This window comes from Ascidiella aspersa, chromosome 5, assembly GCF_963924565.1.
Source record: "Ascidiella aspersa chromosome 5, kaAscAspe10.2, whole genome shotgun sequence".
Classification (NCBI taxonomy): domain Eukaryota; kingdom Metazoa; phylum Chordata; class Ascidiacea; order Phlebobranchia; family Ascidiidae; genus Ascidiella; species Ascidiella aspersa.
In genome coordinates this window covers 6,402,792-6,420,195 of record NC_139451.1, presented here as the reverse complement: position 1 = coordinate 6,420,195, position 17,404 = coordinate 6,402,792, and the positions used below count along the sequence as shown (strand labels likewise).

Genomic DNA, 17,404 nt, shown 5'->3' with positions numbered 1-17,404 from the left:
GCCATACTCCCGTTTTATTATTTTTTTTATTTTTTTCATGTACATTTGAAACCAACCAAACCTTTGTTATTGTAGAAAAAATATATGCAATATACATGAAACCGGCATGCAACTAATTATTTGGAATTAGGACGCTAGTGCACTTAAGTCACTTTTTTTTTAAAATGAATTGTCATTTGGATAAATTAAATTGACTTAAGTCATTCGTACGATATACTTGGGTTAAAATAAAGTGTTTACATAAAGAATTTTTTTTATTAAATTCTGTTATATATCCTAAAATAATTTTTTTTTTATATATATCCTAAAAAAATTATTTTAAGCAATTTCGCATATCGTTAATTTTCAAGTTGAGTTATTGCTCGTAATCGAGATAGTTTACCAACTTTAGTAGTTTAACGTTCACTTTTGATGACAAAGACTTCACTTGGAATTGACTTTCTTAGTTATGACTTGACTGGGACTTGACTTGTGATTTATTGAAAGACTTTACTTGGACTTAAGTTATTTTATAAATGGCTTGACTTGGACTTAAGTTATTTTTCAAATGACTTGACAGGGACTTTAGTTATTTTCAAAAGACTTGACTTGGACTTCATTTTAAAACTACTCGTTTGCAGCACTGGGAAATTGACGTGGTTAGTATTCTAAATGAAAGCTAGTATACAACAACATGTTAAAGGTATGCGATGCCAACGGCTACCATAATAAAGTATTTTTCTTTACATTCGTTCTTTAAACGAAACCTCAAAGGACTGAGGACAGGTGACGAAATTTTGCGGCGTCTCGTTGCTTTGGCAAGTTTTTCCGAGCGACATTTCGAAGGTTTGAACAAGTTTGACGAAGGCAACGAAAATCTCGCTGCGCACCATGCTTTCGCCCAAACACGAACGGGAACCCATCGAGAAGGGAATGACTTTGCTGGAAGGCTTCAGACACCCATTGGCGTCCATGTGTCGGTAAGGGTTGAACGCTGTAGGTTCTTCCCACACTTCCGGGTCCATGTGAATTCCAAGCAGGTTGGCAAGAACCTATAGTAAAGTTAGCAGATTTAAATTGGCACAGGCTGTAGGCGTACTCATAGCTGTGAATGGAGTACTTGACATTTTATTTCTATAGTGAGACACAATCTTTTAAACAAAAAAAAAATCACGCTCCGATACAATATAACATCATTAATGCTTAAACCAGGAGTGGGTAACCTTTTTCTATTCGTGGGCCAAAATCAATCTCAGAAAGACTTAGACTTCACGCATCTTATTATAACAACCGCCAAGACTTTTAATCAAGGATCAAACTGTCGACACTTTATTCCTACACACATCCGATAGCTAATAAATTTATAAATTTTAGCGATGCTTTACGAGCTAACTTTGCGATTCTACTTTGAAAGGTAAATTTATCTATAAATAGTAGGTTAAAGACTGAAGGGAACTAATCTTCCTGAATTTAAATCATATTTTTAAGACCTGGCATTATAATAAAAATAGGTTGTTTTGGTATATATTTGTTAAACCAATGTTTCGGTAAGCCTTCATCGAATAATAAGCCGAAACGTTGGTTTAACACATATATACCAAAATAACCTATTTTTATTATACTAGGCCAGGTAGCAACAGCATATTTATTTTCTAATTTATTTCAACTTTTCAATTTTATTTATTTTTTTATTATTTTTTAAGCTTACAAAGTGGCTGTTAGTAGAAATTCTAAACAAGGCTAATGTTGCTTAGTACTGCTAAGCAAATGCACCAAATATATCTGGCAGGTTTTCACTACCACAATTAGCATCTTCCGATACGATTCCCAAGACGACATCACTTTTTAACGAGGTAGAATAGTGAAATTGAAACGTTATATCGAATATTTTCTATTGTTCAACTATTTTATCATTTGACGTGTTACTTACCTCCGCGGTGTAAACCGCCATTTTGTTTCCCAGGTCAACCAACCTATCGTTTACGGCAAACATTCGGCTGGTCGTTTAAATTGGTATTTATCCTTATTTAAAATCAATTTTAACTAATGTTTTAAACTCTAAAAAAATGCCCTCTAAAAGTAAACCTGACCGAATACTTTACAAATTATTACAACCAGGTCTATAGAGTCGGAGTCGGGCTCTGAACTCGAGTAAATTACGAGAAACGAGTCTCGAGTTCGTCGTGCTCATGCACAGTAGCAAAACTGATATGGCCGCCGACTTTAAACTGTGTATGCGGAATAGCGTAATGGTGGACATTTTCCACTCATGTTTTGTAATTGGACCAATTGTATGGCAACCTTATAAGTAAATTGTTGAATATTCACCAAAAAGCCATCGCAGACTCGCCGAATCTGTCGATCTATGATGCAAGCAGAGCAAGCCAGAAAAAAAACTAAAAAAAACAAAAAAAACTGGCCTACAGTGAGGTTCGAACTCACGACCGCCGGTAAAGCCGGGACCGTACTTTCCGGCTTTACCGGAGGTCGTGAGTTCGAACCTCACTGCAGGCCAGTTGTTTTTCTGGCTTGCTCTGCTTGCATCATAGATCGACAGATTCGGCGAGTCTGCGATGGCTTTTCGGTGTACTATTGATACGGAAGCCGTAATCGTTGGTCATAAAGCAACTTCCGAGGGGCTAGATCACAGATGTTATTAAACACATATGTTTGTGTGTGTCTTTCATTGTTGAATATTCATCGTATTAAGTTACGTGAATTGGCCAAATATAGGCTGTAGAGTCTAAGCCGGACTCGGGACCCAAGGCTGGGAACATTTTTAACCGACTCCGCAGCCCTGGCTAAAAAAAACACCCAACTCTCAAGCGAAATGTACATACCGTTGTTCCTTTAGGAATGGTGTATCCGTTCAAGGTGCTGGTTGCAGTAGTGACGTGTTCAAATCCCAGTGGAGCCATGGTTTTAAAGCGCAGAACTTCTTGAATGAACGACATTGTCAACGGCATGTCTTTTTTGATCGCTGAAGACGGTGTGCCGTTGTTGCCTGCAAAATGTGGTTGGTTAGTAATCGTTGGAAGTTGTAGTAAGACGTAGTAAGACGTAGTAAGAATATCAAACACCACACAGTAGTATACGTAGCATTTTGAATGTTTATAAAATATATCTTAAGATAATGGCTGGAGGTTGTAGAAAGACATAGTAAGATTATCAAACCCTATACAGAAGTAGGTAGCATTTTGTGAACGTTTCGAATAAATCTTAAGATAATAATTGGAGGTTGTAGTTAACGTACTAAGAATATCAAAGCCCATACTGAAGTAGGTAGCATTTTGTGAACGAATAATTCTTAATATAATGGCTGGAGGTTGTAGGTAGACCAAGTAAGAATTTTAAACCCCATATAGAAGTAAGTAGCATTTTGAACGCTTCGAATAAATCTTATGATAATGGTTGAAGGTTTTACTTAGGCGTAGAATAAATATCATAGGCGTAGAATAAATAACAGCTCTTTATTCACTTTCAATCTCTAGATTGTATCGTAGGTCATTCTTATAGAAGAATGCTCCCACAGTGCGCATCACAAAACATGATAACTGCTGGAAACTGTTTATACCTAGCACTTGGTCGACTTCCTGTTGTATTGCCTCCTGGAACTGAGGGTAGCGAACAAAGGAGAAAACACACCACGTGATCACAGAACTTCCTTTTTCCAAACCCATCGACCACATATCGAAGCAAAATCCTTCCAGCATGGAGTCCTGCAATTTTTTAGTAAATTAAAGGACTAAATAAATAAATAAAGAGAGTGCGTATGATATGTTAGAGTTTAGATTGATATTTTCATAATTTTTTAATTTGACTCTTTTTTTGTGGAATTTTTGCAGAATATAAACCTAATAACGTAATCATGATTTAACAAATTAAGGTTCAGCAAAAAACATCGCGTTTTTGCAAACAAGCAAAACATAAATGAAAGCTATGTAAAACTTTCACATTCTCGTTACAACTGTTTTAATTCAGGTATTTTTACAACATATTTAAAAATATTTTCGAATTTAGTTACAAGACTTTGTAACTGCCAAATGAACTGCGACATGTGGTAAAATGCTTTGAGTTGAATGCTATTTTTCTTCCTATACAAACAAGCTCTTTACATTTATTGATTTGTATGGTCTTATATCACAATCCAAAATACAGAGTACCACTAGAGATAAGTGTTAATAGTTTGGTACGATATACCCTCTTCCAATATATTTTAATCTTCAGTACCTTATAGTGTTGTAAAGACTTAAGTCATTGACTTGACTTAATTTCATATAAGCCACTGTTTTTGAATAACTTAACTTGACTTGTACCTGAGTGATTTTGTCGAATAACTTGGGATTTCATAAAATGCTTTTAATTAAAATTACTCGCAAATTTTGCACGTTAACCATTTTATTGCTGTATATTGCTTTGGTGTTATTTTTTCGTTGAATTTTTGCTCATAATAATCGGATGAATTTACCAATTTTAATACCTTAACGTTGTGAATTTATGTCAATGACATGATTTGAAGTTGACTTGCTCTCATAGTGACTTGGATTGTGCTTGTTATATTTGCAAAGGCTTGACTTGACTTAAGTCATTTTGAAATGACATGTTCACAACACTGTCAAAACCTGTCTATGTAAATTTACTTGATTTAGGCACCAGTTGGGTCTTACCGTAAATGCTTCTTTTTGGCTTCCGTAGATCTGCTCGTAGATGTAGGCATCCAGAAAAGTGTTCACTTTATCGGGATTAAATTCCTGTCTGTGTTCCTTGATCAGCGATTTCACTTTTTCTGCAAAAGCATGTGCGTTAGTAACTTATGGTATTCTTCTTGAAAATCTGTATTGGTGGTTGCAGTTTGATGGAAAACAATAAAAAGTTTACTTCTTTCGTGATGCTCGCCAGTATAAGGTAATTCTTTACCTTTAATTATTCTTTACCGATATTTTCATGTAAGGCTGTCTTTGTAATAAATCCATCCAATAATAATAATCGATATTAATTGTAATAAACAATTATTTTAAACGTTTAAAAAAAGTTAGGAAAAAATTTCTTGCAGAAGACATTGGCCATGGCCACCCACAAACTGTATTAACGTAACAATATGACGTCACATTTTGACGTAACTTTGTGACGTCACATTTTGACGTAGCTTCGTGACGTCACGCTATGAATTAAATTTCCCTAAAAAAATTTGTTTAGAAGTAACTTTGTGACGTCACATTTAACATTGCTTTGTGACATCACATTTTGACGTAGATTGTTTTTTGATGTAAAAAAATATATTTCTCTCACCGAACAAATATCATACAAACTACACATATTGATAGGACTACACATATTGATAGATAAAATCTTAATTAAACATTATTATGAAGGTTGACTTTTTGTGCACATTATTCGCAATTGGTTGTCTAGTCTTGTTCATTGCAACTAATAAACGACAGTTCGACGTGTCTTAGCTCACCAAGTAAGAAGGCCTGTCGTGTGCGTAACTGGTTCACAGCACCGGAAAATGGCGGCAGGTTTCGAAGCAGAATCCAGAGGCGTACAAGAACAACCAGGGTCATGTCTTTGTCGTTTGTTAACCTAAAAAAAGAAAGATTTAATGAACTGTGTCGAAAAGAAGCGAGGTTTAAAATCTGGGATCAATTGTTTTTCATTGAGAACGATTTTTATAGAAAGTGGCTATTTGACAGGATCGCGCTTTTACACCTTCACCAATACGTGATTATTTATTTTTTGAATTATGGTTTGGGTTAGCGTTTGGGTTTGGTTCGTGGTTTTCCGAGTTTTGCATATTTTGTTGATTTTTTTCGGAAGTCGATTTAAATTAAATTGTTAGCCGGGCAAATAACCTCAGAAAATTCCTGTAGGCTTTTTGACCGGATCGCTCTATTACGCTTGCACCCGTTAGTGATTGTATGTCGATTTGAACTACCTTGCTGTCGGGTTCAAAAGCCCCTTCCCTTTTCTTATCCTAGGTGTATTATACATTTTATTAAAACAAAAAATAATTTTGCGAATACATATGCGATTAATCCGACAGTGTTTTTCTATTTTAAGTTTGATTATTTTATTATTATAAAAAGGTGACCTACATTCCTCCCATCATATGTGCAATCTTGCCAAGTTCCTTGTTGTCATATTGGAAGCGTTTGCCGAAGAGAACTTGGGTGCTAATGTTTCCCGTGAGTTTCACAAGTTCGTCCTGAATAAAACAACGGATCTTATAGAAAATAGACGTAATCAGCAGCTCTCTAATTGGCCCACGTCGTCACTTAGTTTGTCACTTGTACTACTAGATACATACGAAAATTGTGTTTCAACTAAAGTTTTGATTTAATGGAAGACAATATTTAAGTAATTGTATTTTATTCGAAACTTTAAATTTAATCTACTTCTGTATGGGCTTTGATTCTTAGTACGTCTTAATACAACTTTCAACCATTATGCTTCAAAATTGTTATTTCATGAATTATTCAACATTAAAAAGACTATATAGTGAATCATTTCTTGTTGAAACACAATTCTCTTTTTTTGCATCCAATAAATTATTTTAAACAGGGTATTTAATTGAATCACTAATTTACTACGGGGATATATAACTTTTCATGCATTTAATAATCCACATTTTTTATAATAATTATGGTGTAGCGTTAGGAAGTACATTTTCCTATCTTACCGACACCCCAACCGAACGATATCGACGTTTTGCAATTTCATTCTACTTTATGCTATTCGATTGAATACAGTTTGATACTAGCGGCTTGAATAACCGCTTTACGTTATCCTTTGCACTGAGATACAAAATATATCAAAAAAATGCTTACCCCGATTGACACCATTTCTCCGTCTTTTTGCTTCAGATGGTTGACGAATGAATTTGCTTCTTCGTTGCAGATCTTTTCGATTTCAGTTGTGCCCATGTTTCTGCAAAATTGGTTGCCTTCTTTATACGTAAGCCGAAACAGTCCAATAAAAGAACTATTTATGGCCGGTACGCCACAACCAGGTAAGTATGATTTTCTATGAGTCAATGTCTCAAAATGACATGTTCTTATATGGTTACCACAACAGAATCTTGCCCTTCAACAGAAAACATAATGCCGACGATAAAAGTTCTAAAAGTTTTTAATAGCTTGAGAAGCGCATCCCTTTGAACAACAATCATTTAGCAAGATCTAAAACTTTTGATAGAAATATGCATTTCGCCATTTGTATAGATAAACGGATGAAAATGCTTATTTACACTAAAAGTTTTAGACCTTACTAACTGACTGTTGTTCAAAGCGGTGCGCTTCTTAAGCTATTAAAAACTATTTGTTTTGTCTAATTTAGGCCGGTATTGCAAAACGAATCTAAATGTCATTATATCGATCAATTTGCAAATATGTTTAGGTTGTAGCGAATCAGCGTCTGTATTTGTTATTTACAGTACTGTGTTTATTGTGCGTGTGCTAAAGTCTGCTAAAGTCTTTCTGGCGTGTTTCCTGTGCGCTGCATCCTGCTAGTTAACTGGCCAGTTTTAATCCTCAACGCATTCGCTTTGAATGCAACGTTAGTCAAAGTGTCCTTTTCTACTGCACTACAGTCAACAGATGCATGCCTTACTTGTGAGACGTGTTTGCGAACTATGCTGAATTATGTGAATGTACAATAAATCTATAAGCGACCTGACAGTATGCTCCTTAAATTACAATGGCAGTTTGTTTTAGTTTCGATTTAGTGGAGTCAGATAGCACGGTGGTCATGTCTCACCTGTTGAAATATACATTGGTGAGCCCGACGTGATATGAACACGCAATTAAACCCTTCTGATTTAAATTTTATGCATACTGTCAGGTTGCATAGAAAGTATGTATTCATTTGGTTTGCTAGCGCAGTTTTTCGCTTGTAAGTATTTTTAAGCTACGCCGATCAGTTATGATTTGTTGAAACGTTTGTTGACTAGTTTATGCCAGCGTTATTGCTTGTTAAATTGATATTTGATTAGCCGTAATGCAGAGAAAAATCGTTTGACGCTTTAAATTAGTGGTTACGCAAGACTGTTATAGTTATTGTTGCGAAATTATGGCCCTTTTTTGGTAAAGTTTTAAAGGTGAAAATATTACGATCGAGGTTGAACACCTCTCGTGATAACTAGGCCTAATCTCAAAACCAATAAACGGATAGATTCTATCTCAACCAGCACTTACAGAAGTCGTTACTTTTAAAGTGTCAAAGCCACTGCGGCTATTGTCTCTGGTCACGTGTTATGGTGATTGATGTTTTATATCTCACCCAAAATAACCTGATCACTTTGTCTGAAATTCCTGCGTCACTTAACCGTTATGATTTATAAGAAGGAAAACAGAGCAGAAGGCCAAACCTTGTTGCCAATTCCCAACATAACGCGAGATTTATCTCATTTTGTGACTGCAAGCGAAAATGCTCTGGGTATTATAAACCCATGATTGCTAAGGCCTTTGATGCCTCATTTACCTTTCAGACGGTGTGAGATAACCGTCATATAGCCCACATGAAGTTACTAGCATGCAGAGAGTAACTTTCTAGAATAACCTTTTGCGCCAAGGTTATTATGTCTGCTTTAGGGAACCCATCTAATGTGGACTAGGCGATGTAATTTGTTTTCGCGTTTTTGAGATTAGCACCTTGCCCCTTTTAATTGGTATTCTAGAGCAAAAGACTCTAAGCAACTAACTTCAGTTTTGCGATTTGAAATTAGAATTGCGTTTTAAGACGATCATTTTCTGCATTATAGGCTATTCAAAAGTGTTTTGCATTGTTGTTTATTGTGCCTTTCAAGTACCATTTCAGACGTTACATCGTGTCGTACAACCAGCTACCCCTGGAGTTGTTCGTGGGCCGCCAAGACAAGGAATTCATGAACCGTCTTCGCTCTATTGAACACCACGGTTCCCAACACGTGCTGTTTCCATATTGCACAAATGTCCGACGTTCTGCGTTTGTTGGTCGACTTCTGATCGGATCCTGGGAAGATTTGAAAGAAGAAGCGCGGCTCAACGAACTGCTAGGAACTTTTTTTGTGTTCCTGGGGGAAGGCGGATGGTGTAGCGAATCAGCGTCTGTATTTGTTATTAACAGTACTGTGTTTATTGTGCGTGTGCTAAAGTCTGCTAAAGTCTTTCTGGCGTGTTTCCTGTGCGCTGCATCCTGCTAGTTAACTGGCCAGTTTTAATCCTCAACGCATTCGCTTTGAATGCAACGTTAGTCAAAGTGTCCTTTCTACTGCACTACAGTCAACAGATGCATGCCTTACTTGTGAGACGTGTTTGCGAACTATGCTGAATTATGTGAATGTACAATAAATCTATAAGCGACCTGACGGTATGCTCCTTAAATTCAATGGCAGTTTGTTTTAGTTTCGATTTAGTGGAGTTCAGATATCACGGTGGTCATGTCTCCCCTGTTGAAATATACAAGGTCCAATATGAAATCAAATAAAGGCATTTTGGTTTCGCACAAGTGCTATGTTGCCCAATTTTTTAAAATATTTACATTCAGATTCAGGCGAAGAGCACATAACAACCTATTATTTATTAAGACTACTTATTTTATGACAGCCCGTTATAGTTGCGTTTTAATTCCTGATTCATATCCAATAATATAGAGAAATATCATTTCAACCTCATTTGAATAAGTTCATAGGCATGTTTTGTAATGTGAAACAGCTTACCCTACATTAATTGAAATTGGCTGCTTAACATACATAATCTAAAAATCTGCGTTTACATCAACATTTACATTAGTTCGACTTACAACTTGAGAAATTTCAATCCGAAATGCTTCAGAGGTGTGAACGATTGGGTGTCATTGGTCACCAGTCCTTTAACCAAACCAAGTTTAGGGATTTGCCTTCGGCCCGAATAGATTTTCGCTTGTTTTACAAAGGCCTGTAAGTGATGTACAATTGTTAAAACGCTAAAAGCTACATACTCCGTTATTTTTCAGTAATAAAATGTTAAAAAACTTTCTCACATAATTGTGTTAAAAGAAAGTCGAAAGCAACAAAAGCTTAATCAGCCGTAAGACGATTTTTTAAATTGACGAAAAATATTGTGCTATGGTCGTATAGAATGGCTGTTTTTTCAGACAGATCGAACATACTACTCACCAGAACCCATTTAAGCATTTTGAAAATTTGGCCAAATACTTACATCTGCACGGCAGTTTTATATCAAACAAATTTTATCTTTTGAAATATAAAATCCATACCATCCGATGATTTAAACAGGTAACGTTCTGATGCCCTAATAAGGTAATCTACATTTAACTAATAAACTTAAAACTCGGCGAAATACTTAACGAAAAATACCATGAAAACTGTATGGCCTGAGATATTTTATACGAAAATATATTGATCTTAAACATTCAGTCGAAAAAAGAAAGTCACTGACGCGGTCCTTTGTATTTTTCGTTATTGTTTGACTACTGTATCTATATTTAGCTGAGTTGCAGCTTCATTGCAGTGACCAAGATGACCTATATAGCTCATCGAACCGTTGGCACATTTAATACAAAAACGTATGTTGGTAGAACAACTTTATAATTATTACAATATCTGGCAACAACTATATATTTAATATCAACATTCTAAAAAAAGCTGTTCCGGTACTAGTTTATTGTAAATTATTTTGCCTGGCAGCAACAGCATATATATTTTTAGATATCGACTCGTCTATTTCTGTATTTTTTGGCAATCGTTAATGCCAACAGCAGTGGTAAAGTCGCTTCAAATCTTATGAAAACAAAGCGAAAGTTATATTTTATATTAAAGCGAAATCGCCTTTTCAAACCTGGGTGACTGCGTCGTGGTTATTGAGCACCACCACGTCTTCCATTCCGAATCGAACCGACATCACCGAGCCGTACTTCTCGCTCCACTTCTTGATGCAAGCCGCCGTGTTGTTTCTCATCCAGGGGAGAACCCCGAGCAGCGGGATTCCCCTCGGCCCAGGGGGGAAGTTGCGACAGGTTCGCTGCCACCAAAACCACATCAGAAGTCCGATGGAAAATATCAGTTTCCATTGATCTCTCACCACGTCCACTATGATTTGGTGCGACATTTTAGCAGCCGACTTTGCTTCTACAGAAAAAAGATTTTTCCGTTATTTTTTGCTTATTTTGTTTAAATTTAATACGTTTAATCTAAAACGAGACTGGTTACATCAGATTTGCATTTTTTTTCCAATGTTTTCATTTTTGAGGTACAACACATTTAGCCTGCTATTTGTTTATTTTGCTATTGGTGTGGCGAAATACAAACCTATTTGCGCCATTATATTTTAGAATTTGCCATATTAATCGTTATATAACCAGCACTGTTGTATTTCTGTCTGGCACAATTTTATGCAATATTTTTCAACTTTAAGAGATTCGTACAGAACTTCGCAAAACTTGTTAATGAATTTCAAAGCCAAAAATTCGAGCAAATCGACGACGTTTTGATACCAATTTTTTTTAAGCATCCGTTAATGTGGGTCGCCTTTGAGATTCATAGTCCAGTAGCTAAATTCACGAAACTTTAATCAGCAAGGTTGTTTTAAACAAATTTAACGAATCTTTTTGCCTTTTAAACGTAAAGCTATGTCTTTATATAACTGTCGCCCAATGCAATTATTTTTAAATTTAAACGAAATGTTGCACCAGTACAGCGGGACATTTTTAAGCACCAGATGTATACACCAAATTCGAACAAGTTTAGTTTATTTTAATTATTTCCTTCCGTCCTACATGGACATGTAGTTACCAATTTGGCTCGACTCAGAGCGTTTAAACTAACCTTCTATAAATCTATTTATTGTTCACGAAAAACAACAGTTTTGCTTAAAATTACAAAATATTTTCCTTTCGCAATTATTACGTATCACCCGCATAACCATAAAGCCAATTACACCATTTTAAAACAAATGGCCAATTGGCTGAACAACAATAAAGACATTTAGCTTAACACACGAAGGTTCACTTTAAATTGATTGCAATTCCTCACAGTTATTAATTAAGCTTTTAGGCATAAAGCCAATTCCGCCATTTAACAGAATACGCAAAGTCGCAGAACAACTAGAGACTTGTAGGTTAACACACGAAGGTTCACATCGAAGTGATTCCAATTCCCTTTGTGCTCGCCTTTTTGTAGCTGCGGCCCTAAGCGGGATTTCCATGCAGTTTGGTAACTTATCGCGAGTTTATTAAACAGACAAGAGCTTCGCGCGATTTTTATACAAATATTTTCGCGTGGCTACTTGCGTCACGATTTGACCCCAATTTGACCTTGTATTGCGGCCTTAAGGCAGGTTTTCGCGCTGTAAGCGATAAAAATAACCCGAACCTGTCGAGTTTTGCGCCGTGTTAGTCTCAAACGGACAAGAAACTCTTTGCAGTAAGACATTAAGGAGAACTGATAGTTCCATCCGGTTACTTTGGTTCATTTTCACCCAATGCATCTCTAAAGGTGCACGTTTGCTTATAGGGAAGTTCCCAACCGTGGTAAATTTTCCCGCTCACTATGCACGGTTGAAAAGAGGTTCAACTCGAAATAATGACACCTACTGATTTTAATCGGAAATCTTGGTTGTTTCATGATCATGGCGCGCTTAGGGTTCGTGGCATAGAAAGTTTGCTGAAATTTTTCTTCTCACGCAATAGGTCATGTCAGTGAACCACGTTGTTTTTAAGATGACATGTAAGTAGGTTTCATGCATTGCCAGATGTAAAGAATTTTATGCATTGCTTAAACATTAAATTAGTGCTAACTATTGTTTTGACAACTTATTATTTATGCTTTGCCTTAAACGTTATCTGTTAAAAAAAGCTTTGTGTTAGTTAAAATAAGCAATTTTTAATTATTCACTGCACGAATCATAATTGTTTTGATATTAAATTCACAAAAAATATTTTTAATTTAACAGAAGGAAAACTACCGTATTGTTTTCTTAAACGATTTGTTCTAATTGTGTTGTTATAAATTAGGATGTTGCAAAAAAATTAAGATGCTTTATATTTTAGTTGAATTGTTATACATTATTTCCTTTTAAAGCAGTTAAAAATAGTTATAGCCAGAACCACTGTTCACTGTTCTCTCTTTCTCCTGAGCAACTATTTTTTTTGGCGAGAACCAGTATTTTAAGGCAGAGTTAGCAGGAGACCAGGGCAGATCAATGTTTTTTCTAGGGGGCAAGTCGTGATCATCTTAAATGACGTCACAAAGCGTGACAAACCTTTACGTCATACATTTCAACAAACTTAACTTTTGGACAATTAATGCATCCTAATATGGTAACAAGTCTTGACTTATTGGCACAGATTTTATCAAATTTTTTCCGGTAACATTCGAAAGTAACGGAATTGACAGTGTTTGGGCTCGTAAGGAATGAACTTTGAGAACCCTGCTCTATCTAAACGTTTAGGGTTTTTACTCAAGGATTTGTTTAGATTTGCCTCAACCGAGAGTTCCTTTGGCCGCAGCAACTCTTTCTCCATTTTACAACACTTCAGTTATTAAATTGACACATCTTAAATACGATTATTAGGTTAAATAATAACTACCAGCCACAAAAAGTAAATCTAAACATAACTATTCACATGAATAAAACTTCCTATGCTGTTAATTTTTACCAATTAAGTGTTACGTTTTATAATGTCAGTGCATATTTTTGCTTCATAACTTCACCATTATCCTTTCCAACTGAAATTAGTTGGCACGATCGTATGTAACAACTCACCACAGTGTCAACCACTTCTTTGCGGATCAAATGTCGGAAGGCGAATACGCAGAAGCAGAAGCAAGCGTCAGTTGAGAAGGGAACTTGCAGATTCCAAACCCATCAGCCGGGCATCAGCCACATGTCGAAGCAGTAGCTCTCAATAACACCGTTCTTAAAAAATGCATCAGTCATATGTTATATTGAATTTGTTCACTTGGCACATTGTTTCATAAACAGGTGTATGAGAACAGCTCCAAGGAGGTGCGGGGATACTGAATCAGACACAGAAAATGTATTACTGTAATTTATTTCTTTTCTCAGTTAGATTTTAACTCACGTTTTGTTATTATGTTTACTTGTTTAAAAAAAAAATTAATCGTTTTGTCATTTTTGCAATTTTGTAGATCGTGCGAGAATTGGTTGATGATTTGAAAGAGTTGCAGCAAGGGAAAAGTTTAAGAACCACTGCCTTAGCACGTCAATACTCGATGCCAAATGGTAGTATCGTTCGATTCTATACTGAATTAATCTTCATAGTATTGCTTTTATGTAGCATTTATAATAAATCTAGCTTGGTAAAGTTAGGGAAGAAGAAACAGGCGATACTTATCTCTGCCCATGTGAAAGCTGTGGCTCTTTGCGGTTACCCAGGTAACAAATGCTGCTCGTGGTTTCTTACTTTCTTGGCCACTCTTATCACAGTCAGTTGTAAGAAAAATATCACTATACATAACATAGCTAAACGTGTACTAACTGTGACTTCAGTAATTAAATCTCCGCTTATCGTCTTCTCGCAAATCAGAGCATCCACAAAAGTTTCGATTTTGACTTGTAATTCCTTTTCCGTTCTTTGACAAATTTTCGGATTTTTATTACGCGTATAACACAGCTCATTGTTTCTTTTAATGTCGCCTGATAGTTGTGTTAAATTAAATGCTTTTTTCAATCACACATTGGTTTATTGTATTATTCAAAAAATACAATCTATAGTACACAATCTATACTACAAAAGACAAGAATTAGTTGTTAAAATTAATTATCTTGTTGTACAAGTCTGGGCTATAGTACACAAATAACATTTCGTATTTAAGTATACAGTATTTTGCAGTATACAATTTTGTTTGTTCAGTACAATTTATTAAAAACAGTGAATATAGGACCATCAATAAACGTGCTATTTAGGGTTGGCATTTTAACTCTAAACTCTGAATATTCCTTCCATATCTGTCTCAAAGAGATTTAGTTAACAAGGGTATAGATTACAGTACTTGTCCGCATTGTGTGTAATTTATAAAAGAACCAAAAAGGCCGAATTCGCAAATCCTTTATCTTTTTCTAGTTTAAACGGAAAGTTACAAACATTGCCGGCAGAACAATTTTACAATTGATACAATGGCTGACAGCAACAGTATATTCAATAAAAGGAAAGTTCAATGAACGTTAAAAAACAGCTGTGTTCGTACCTTACCAGGTGGAAAACAAGTCCAGGATAAAACTGCTTTATACTGCTGATAGCAATTACGGGCTAATCGGAAGAAAAAGCCCTAATACAACCACATTTGGTGGCGTGTTATCCTTCAAGACGATTAAAGCGCCACTTTAAAAAAAAACGGCCCGATCTTATCTCCAGCGGGTATTTTTCAATGTGCGTCAAACGTCGCAAATGTTTGCTTACCGAGTAAATAGGACTGACGTGTCCGGAGTCGGTTCACTGCACCGGAAAATGGCGGAATGTACGTCACCGGAAACCAGAAAACCTAGTCCGCACCGCAACCAGCAATGGCATGTCTGTGGCGTTGGTTAACCTGCAACCAGTTATGTTGTTAACTTGTAAAATACCGTATTTGTCTAATTCTGAATAGAGGAATCAGGTGGAACTGTTAAAGACATATTTAATTCAATACAATTTTTTTTGGTTAGTCTGTGGCGTTGGTTAACCTGCAACCAGTTATACTATGTTGGTTTGATTCAGTTACACCGTAACCTTAATGTAACTATAATATACATCATTACCTTAACGTTCTGCTAATCTTTACGCTGCTTAGACGTTATGTATTTCCCCTAAAATTTCTTTTAAATAGTTAAAATCTGTATGTTGCTTATACGCACTTTTCATTTATTTTAGGTTTCAACCTGAGTTCAGCTGCATTCGGAGAACAACAAGTGCTTTTAGGATTATTTGTATTACGATGTCCCCAACCCTCCATATACCGATTCTATCAGTAGCGTGTTTATTTTTTTTTTTGAGTTATCAGTAGCGTGTTTATTTTTTTGTTCATAGTAGATTGCAACCCTGCCTATATGTTTACTTACAAGCCACCCGTCGTTTCAACAATTCCAATTAGCTGCTCGTCGTCAAAGCGGTAGCGCTTGCCGAATAACACTTGTGTGATGATTAGGGCCATTTTTATTTTAACCTAAAAAAAATTTTTTTAACTTTATTTTTAATAAATTTGAACTTTATTTTAACCTAACGAAATTGCTTGCTTCTAGAGGCCACAGTTCTTCCTCGAATTGATGCCAGTTACTCAAAAACATAATATTTTGTCGATTTCAGACCCAAACGTAACATTTTGTCGCAAAGTCAAGGTGTTTTATGAATTATAAAAAGTGCGTCGGTTTTTTGGCGATAGATTTAGCTTGCTTAGGCATTTTTGTATTATAAAATGTCAGTAGTTTATTCCTAAAATCCAAACTGTTGATCTTCGAAAAGACCGCGTTTATGAAGATAAAGTATTTTATAAGAATTATTTAAATACGTAACAATAAATAAAAAAAATGGCAATTTGCGATAAAAGTTACTGCTGATCCAAGTGGGAATTGTGACATTTTTCCTGCTTTTATGGCTTAATATGGTTTAGTTGTGTCGCAGTTCCTGATTTACAATGCTTCCACGACGATTTTTACAAAAATTACTCTCAAGAAACACAAAAAAGTTGGCAAAAAACAGAATTTGACAAATTTTGACTTTATTAAAAAATTTTAACTTTATTGTAAATTTTAACTTTATTTTAACCTATAAACTTCTTAGAAACAGTCCCCTAGGTGCTGAAAACAACTTTATTCTTTGATTAGTAGACATACGAGGTCCTTAAAAAATTTTAACTTTATTGACTTTTGCGGGCCCTAGTGATGATGTTTCCTGTTAGATTAACTCGTTCTGCAAACAAACGAAACAGTTGAGGTCCATGTACGGGAAATATCACACCCTCTACACAACTACAGATCGCATTGTGTAAGCGGTTTGGATAGATTGATTTGATATGTTTCACTTTCTTAGTACACGAAAGTGATTTTGTCGAAATCTGTTAAATTATTCCAGTATTGTAGGATGAAGTCCCTTCGACTGCGTTTACATATTAAAACTTAGGTTAATTATAGGTTTAGGGTTTAAGTTTATTCGCTTTCAAGAAATTAAAAAAAAATTAGCTTATAAACAAATTACAAAAAAAAATTTTAGTTATTTTTAAATCGTAAACTTTTTTACACATATTTAAAAACTAACTTTAGTTATAAATTAAATTAAAAAAAATAGTTTCAATATTTTTTAAATCGTAAATGTTTTTACGAATTTTTAAAAATATAACGCATTTTTTTTAAAAATATCAATGAAACATATGTACACATATATGTCTGTTAACAACTGGAGTCTATAGCCCTTCTGAAGCTGCTTTTTGACCAACGATTACGGCTTACATATCATA

At 35.3% G+C, this 17,404-nt stretch overlaps 1 protein-coding gene across 1 annotated transcript; it reads right to left on the bottom strand.

The window, feature by feature from the left end:
• Positions 1 to 722: 722 nt before the first annotated feature.
• LOC146141637 (cytochrome P450 2U1-like) lies at positions 723 to 11,063 on the bottom strand. Its single transcript, XM_083390219.1, has 9 exons — positions 10,794 to 11,063; positions 9,757 to 9,890; positions 6,807 to 6,906; positions 6,075 to 6,184; positions 5,441 to 5,562; positions 4,647 to 4,765; positions 3,554 to 3,698; positions 2,820 to 2,983; positions 723 to 1,031 (listed from the first exon to the last, which is right to left on the bottom strand). The coding sequence occupies exons 1-9, from the start codon at positions 11,061 to 11,063 to the stop codon at positions 723 to 725; spliced, it is 1,473 nt and encodes a 490-aa protein (XP_083246345.1).
• Between the last annotated feature and the right edge of the window lie 6,341 nt (positions 11,064 to 17,404).

Bases quoted from the DNA above. Each gene is read 5' to 3' on its own strand.
- LOC146141637 (XM_083390219.1), bottom strand. From the start codon at position 11,063: ATGTCGCACCAAATCATAGTGGACGTGGTGAGAGATCAATGGAAACTG. The intron at 6,907-9,756 runs GTAAGTCGAACT...CCAATTTTGCAG, and splicing joins GGATTGAAATTTCTCAAGTT to AAACATGGGCACAACTGAAA. The intron at 4,766-5,440 runs GTGAGCTAAGAC...ATGCTTTTGCAG, and splicing joins ACGACAGGCCTTCTTACTTG to AAAAAGTGAAATCGCTGATC.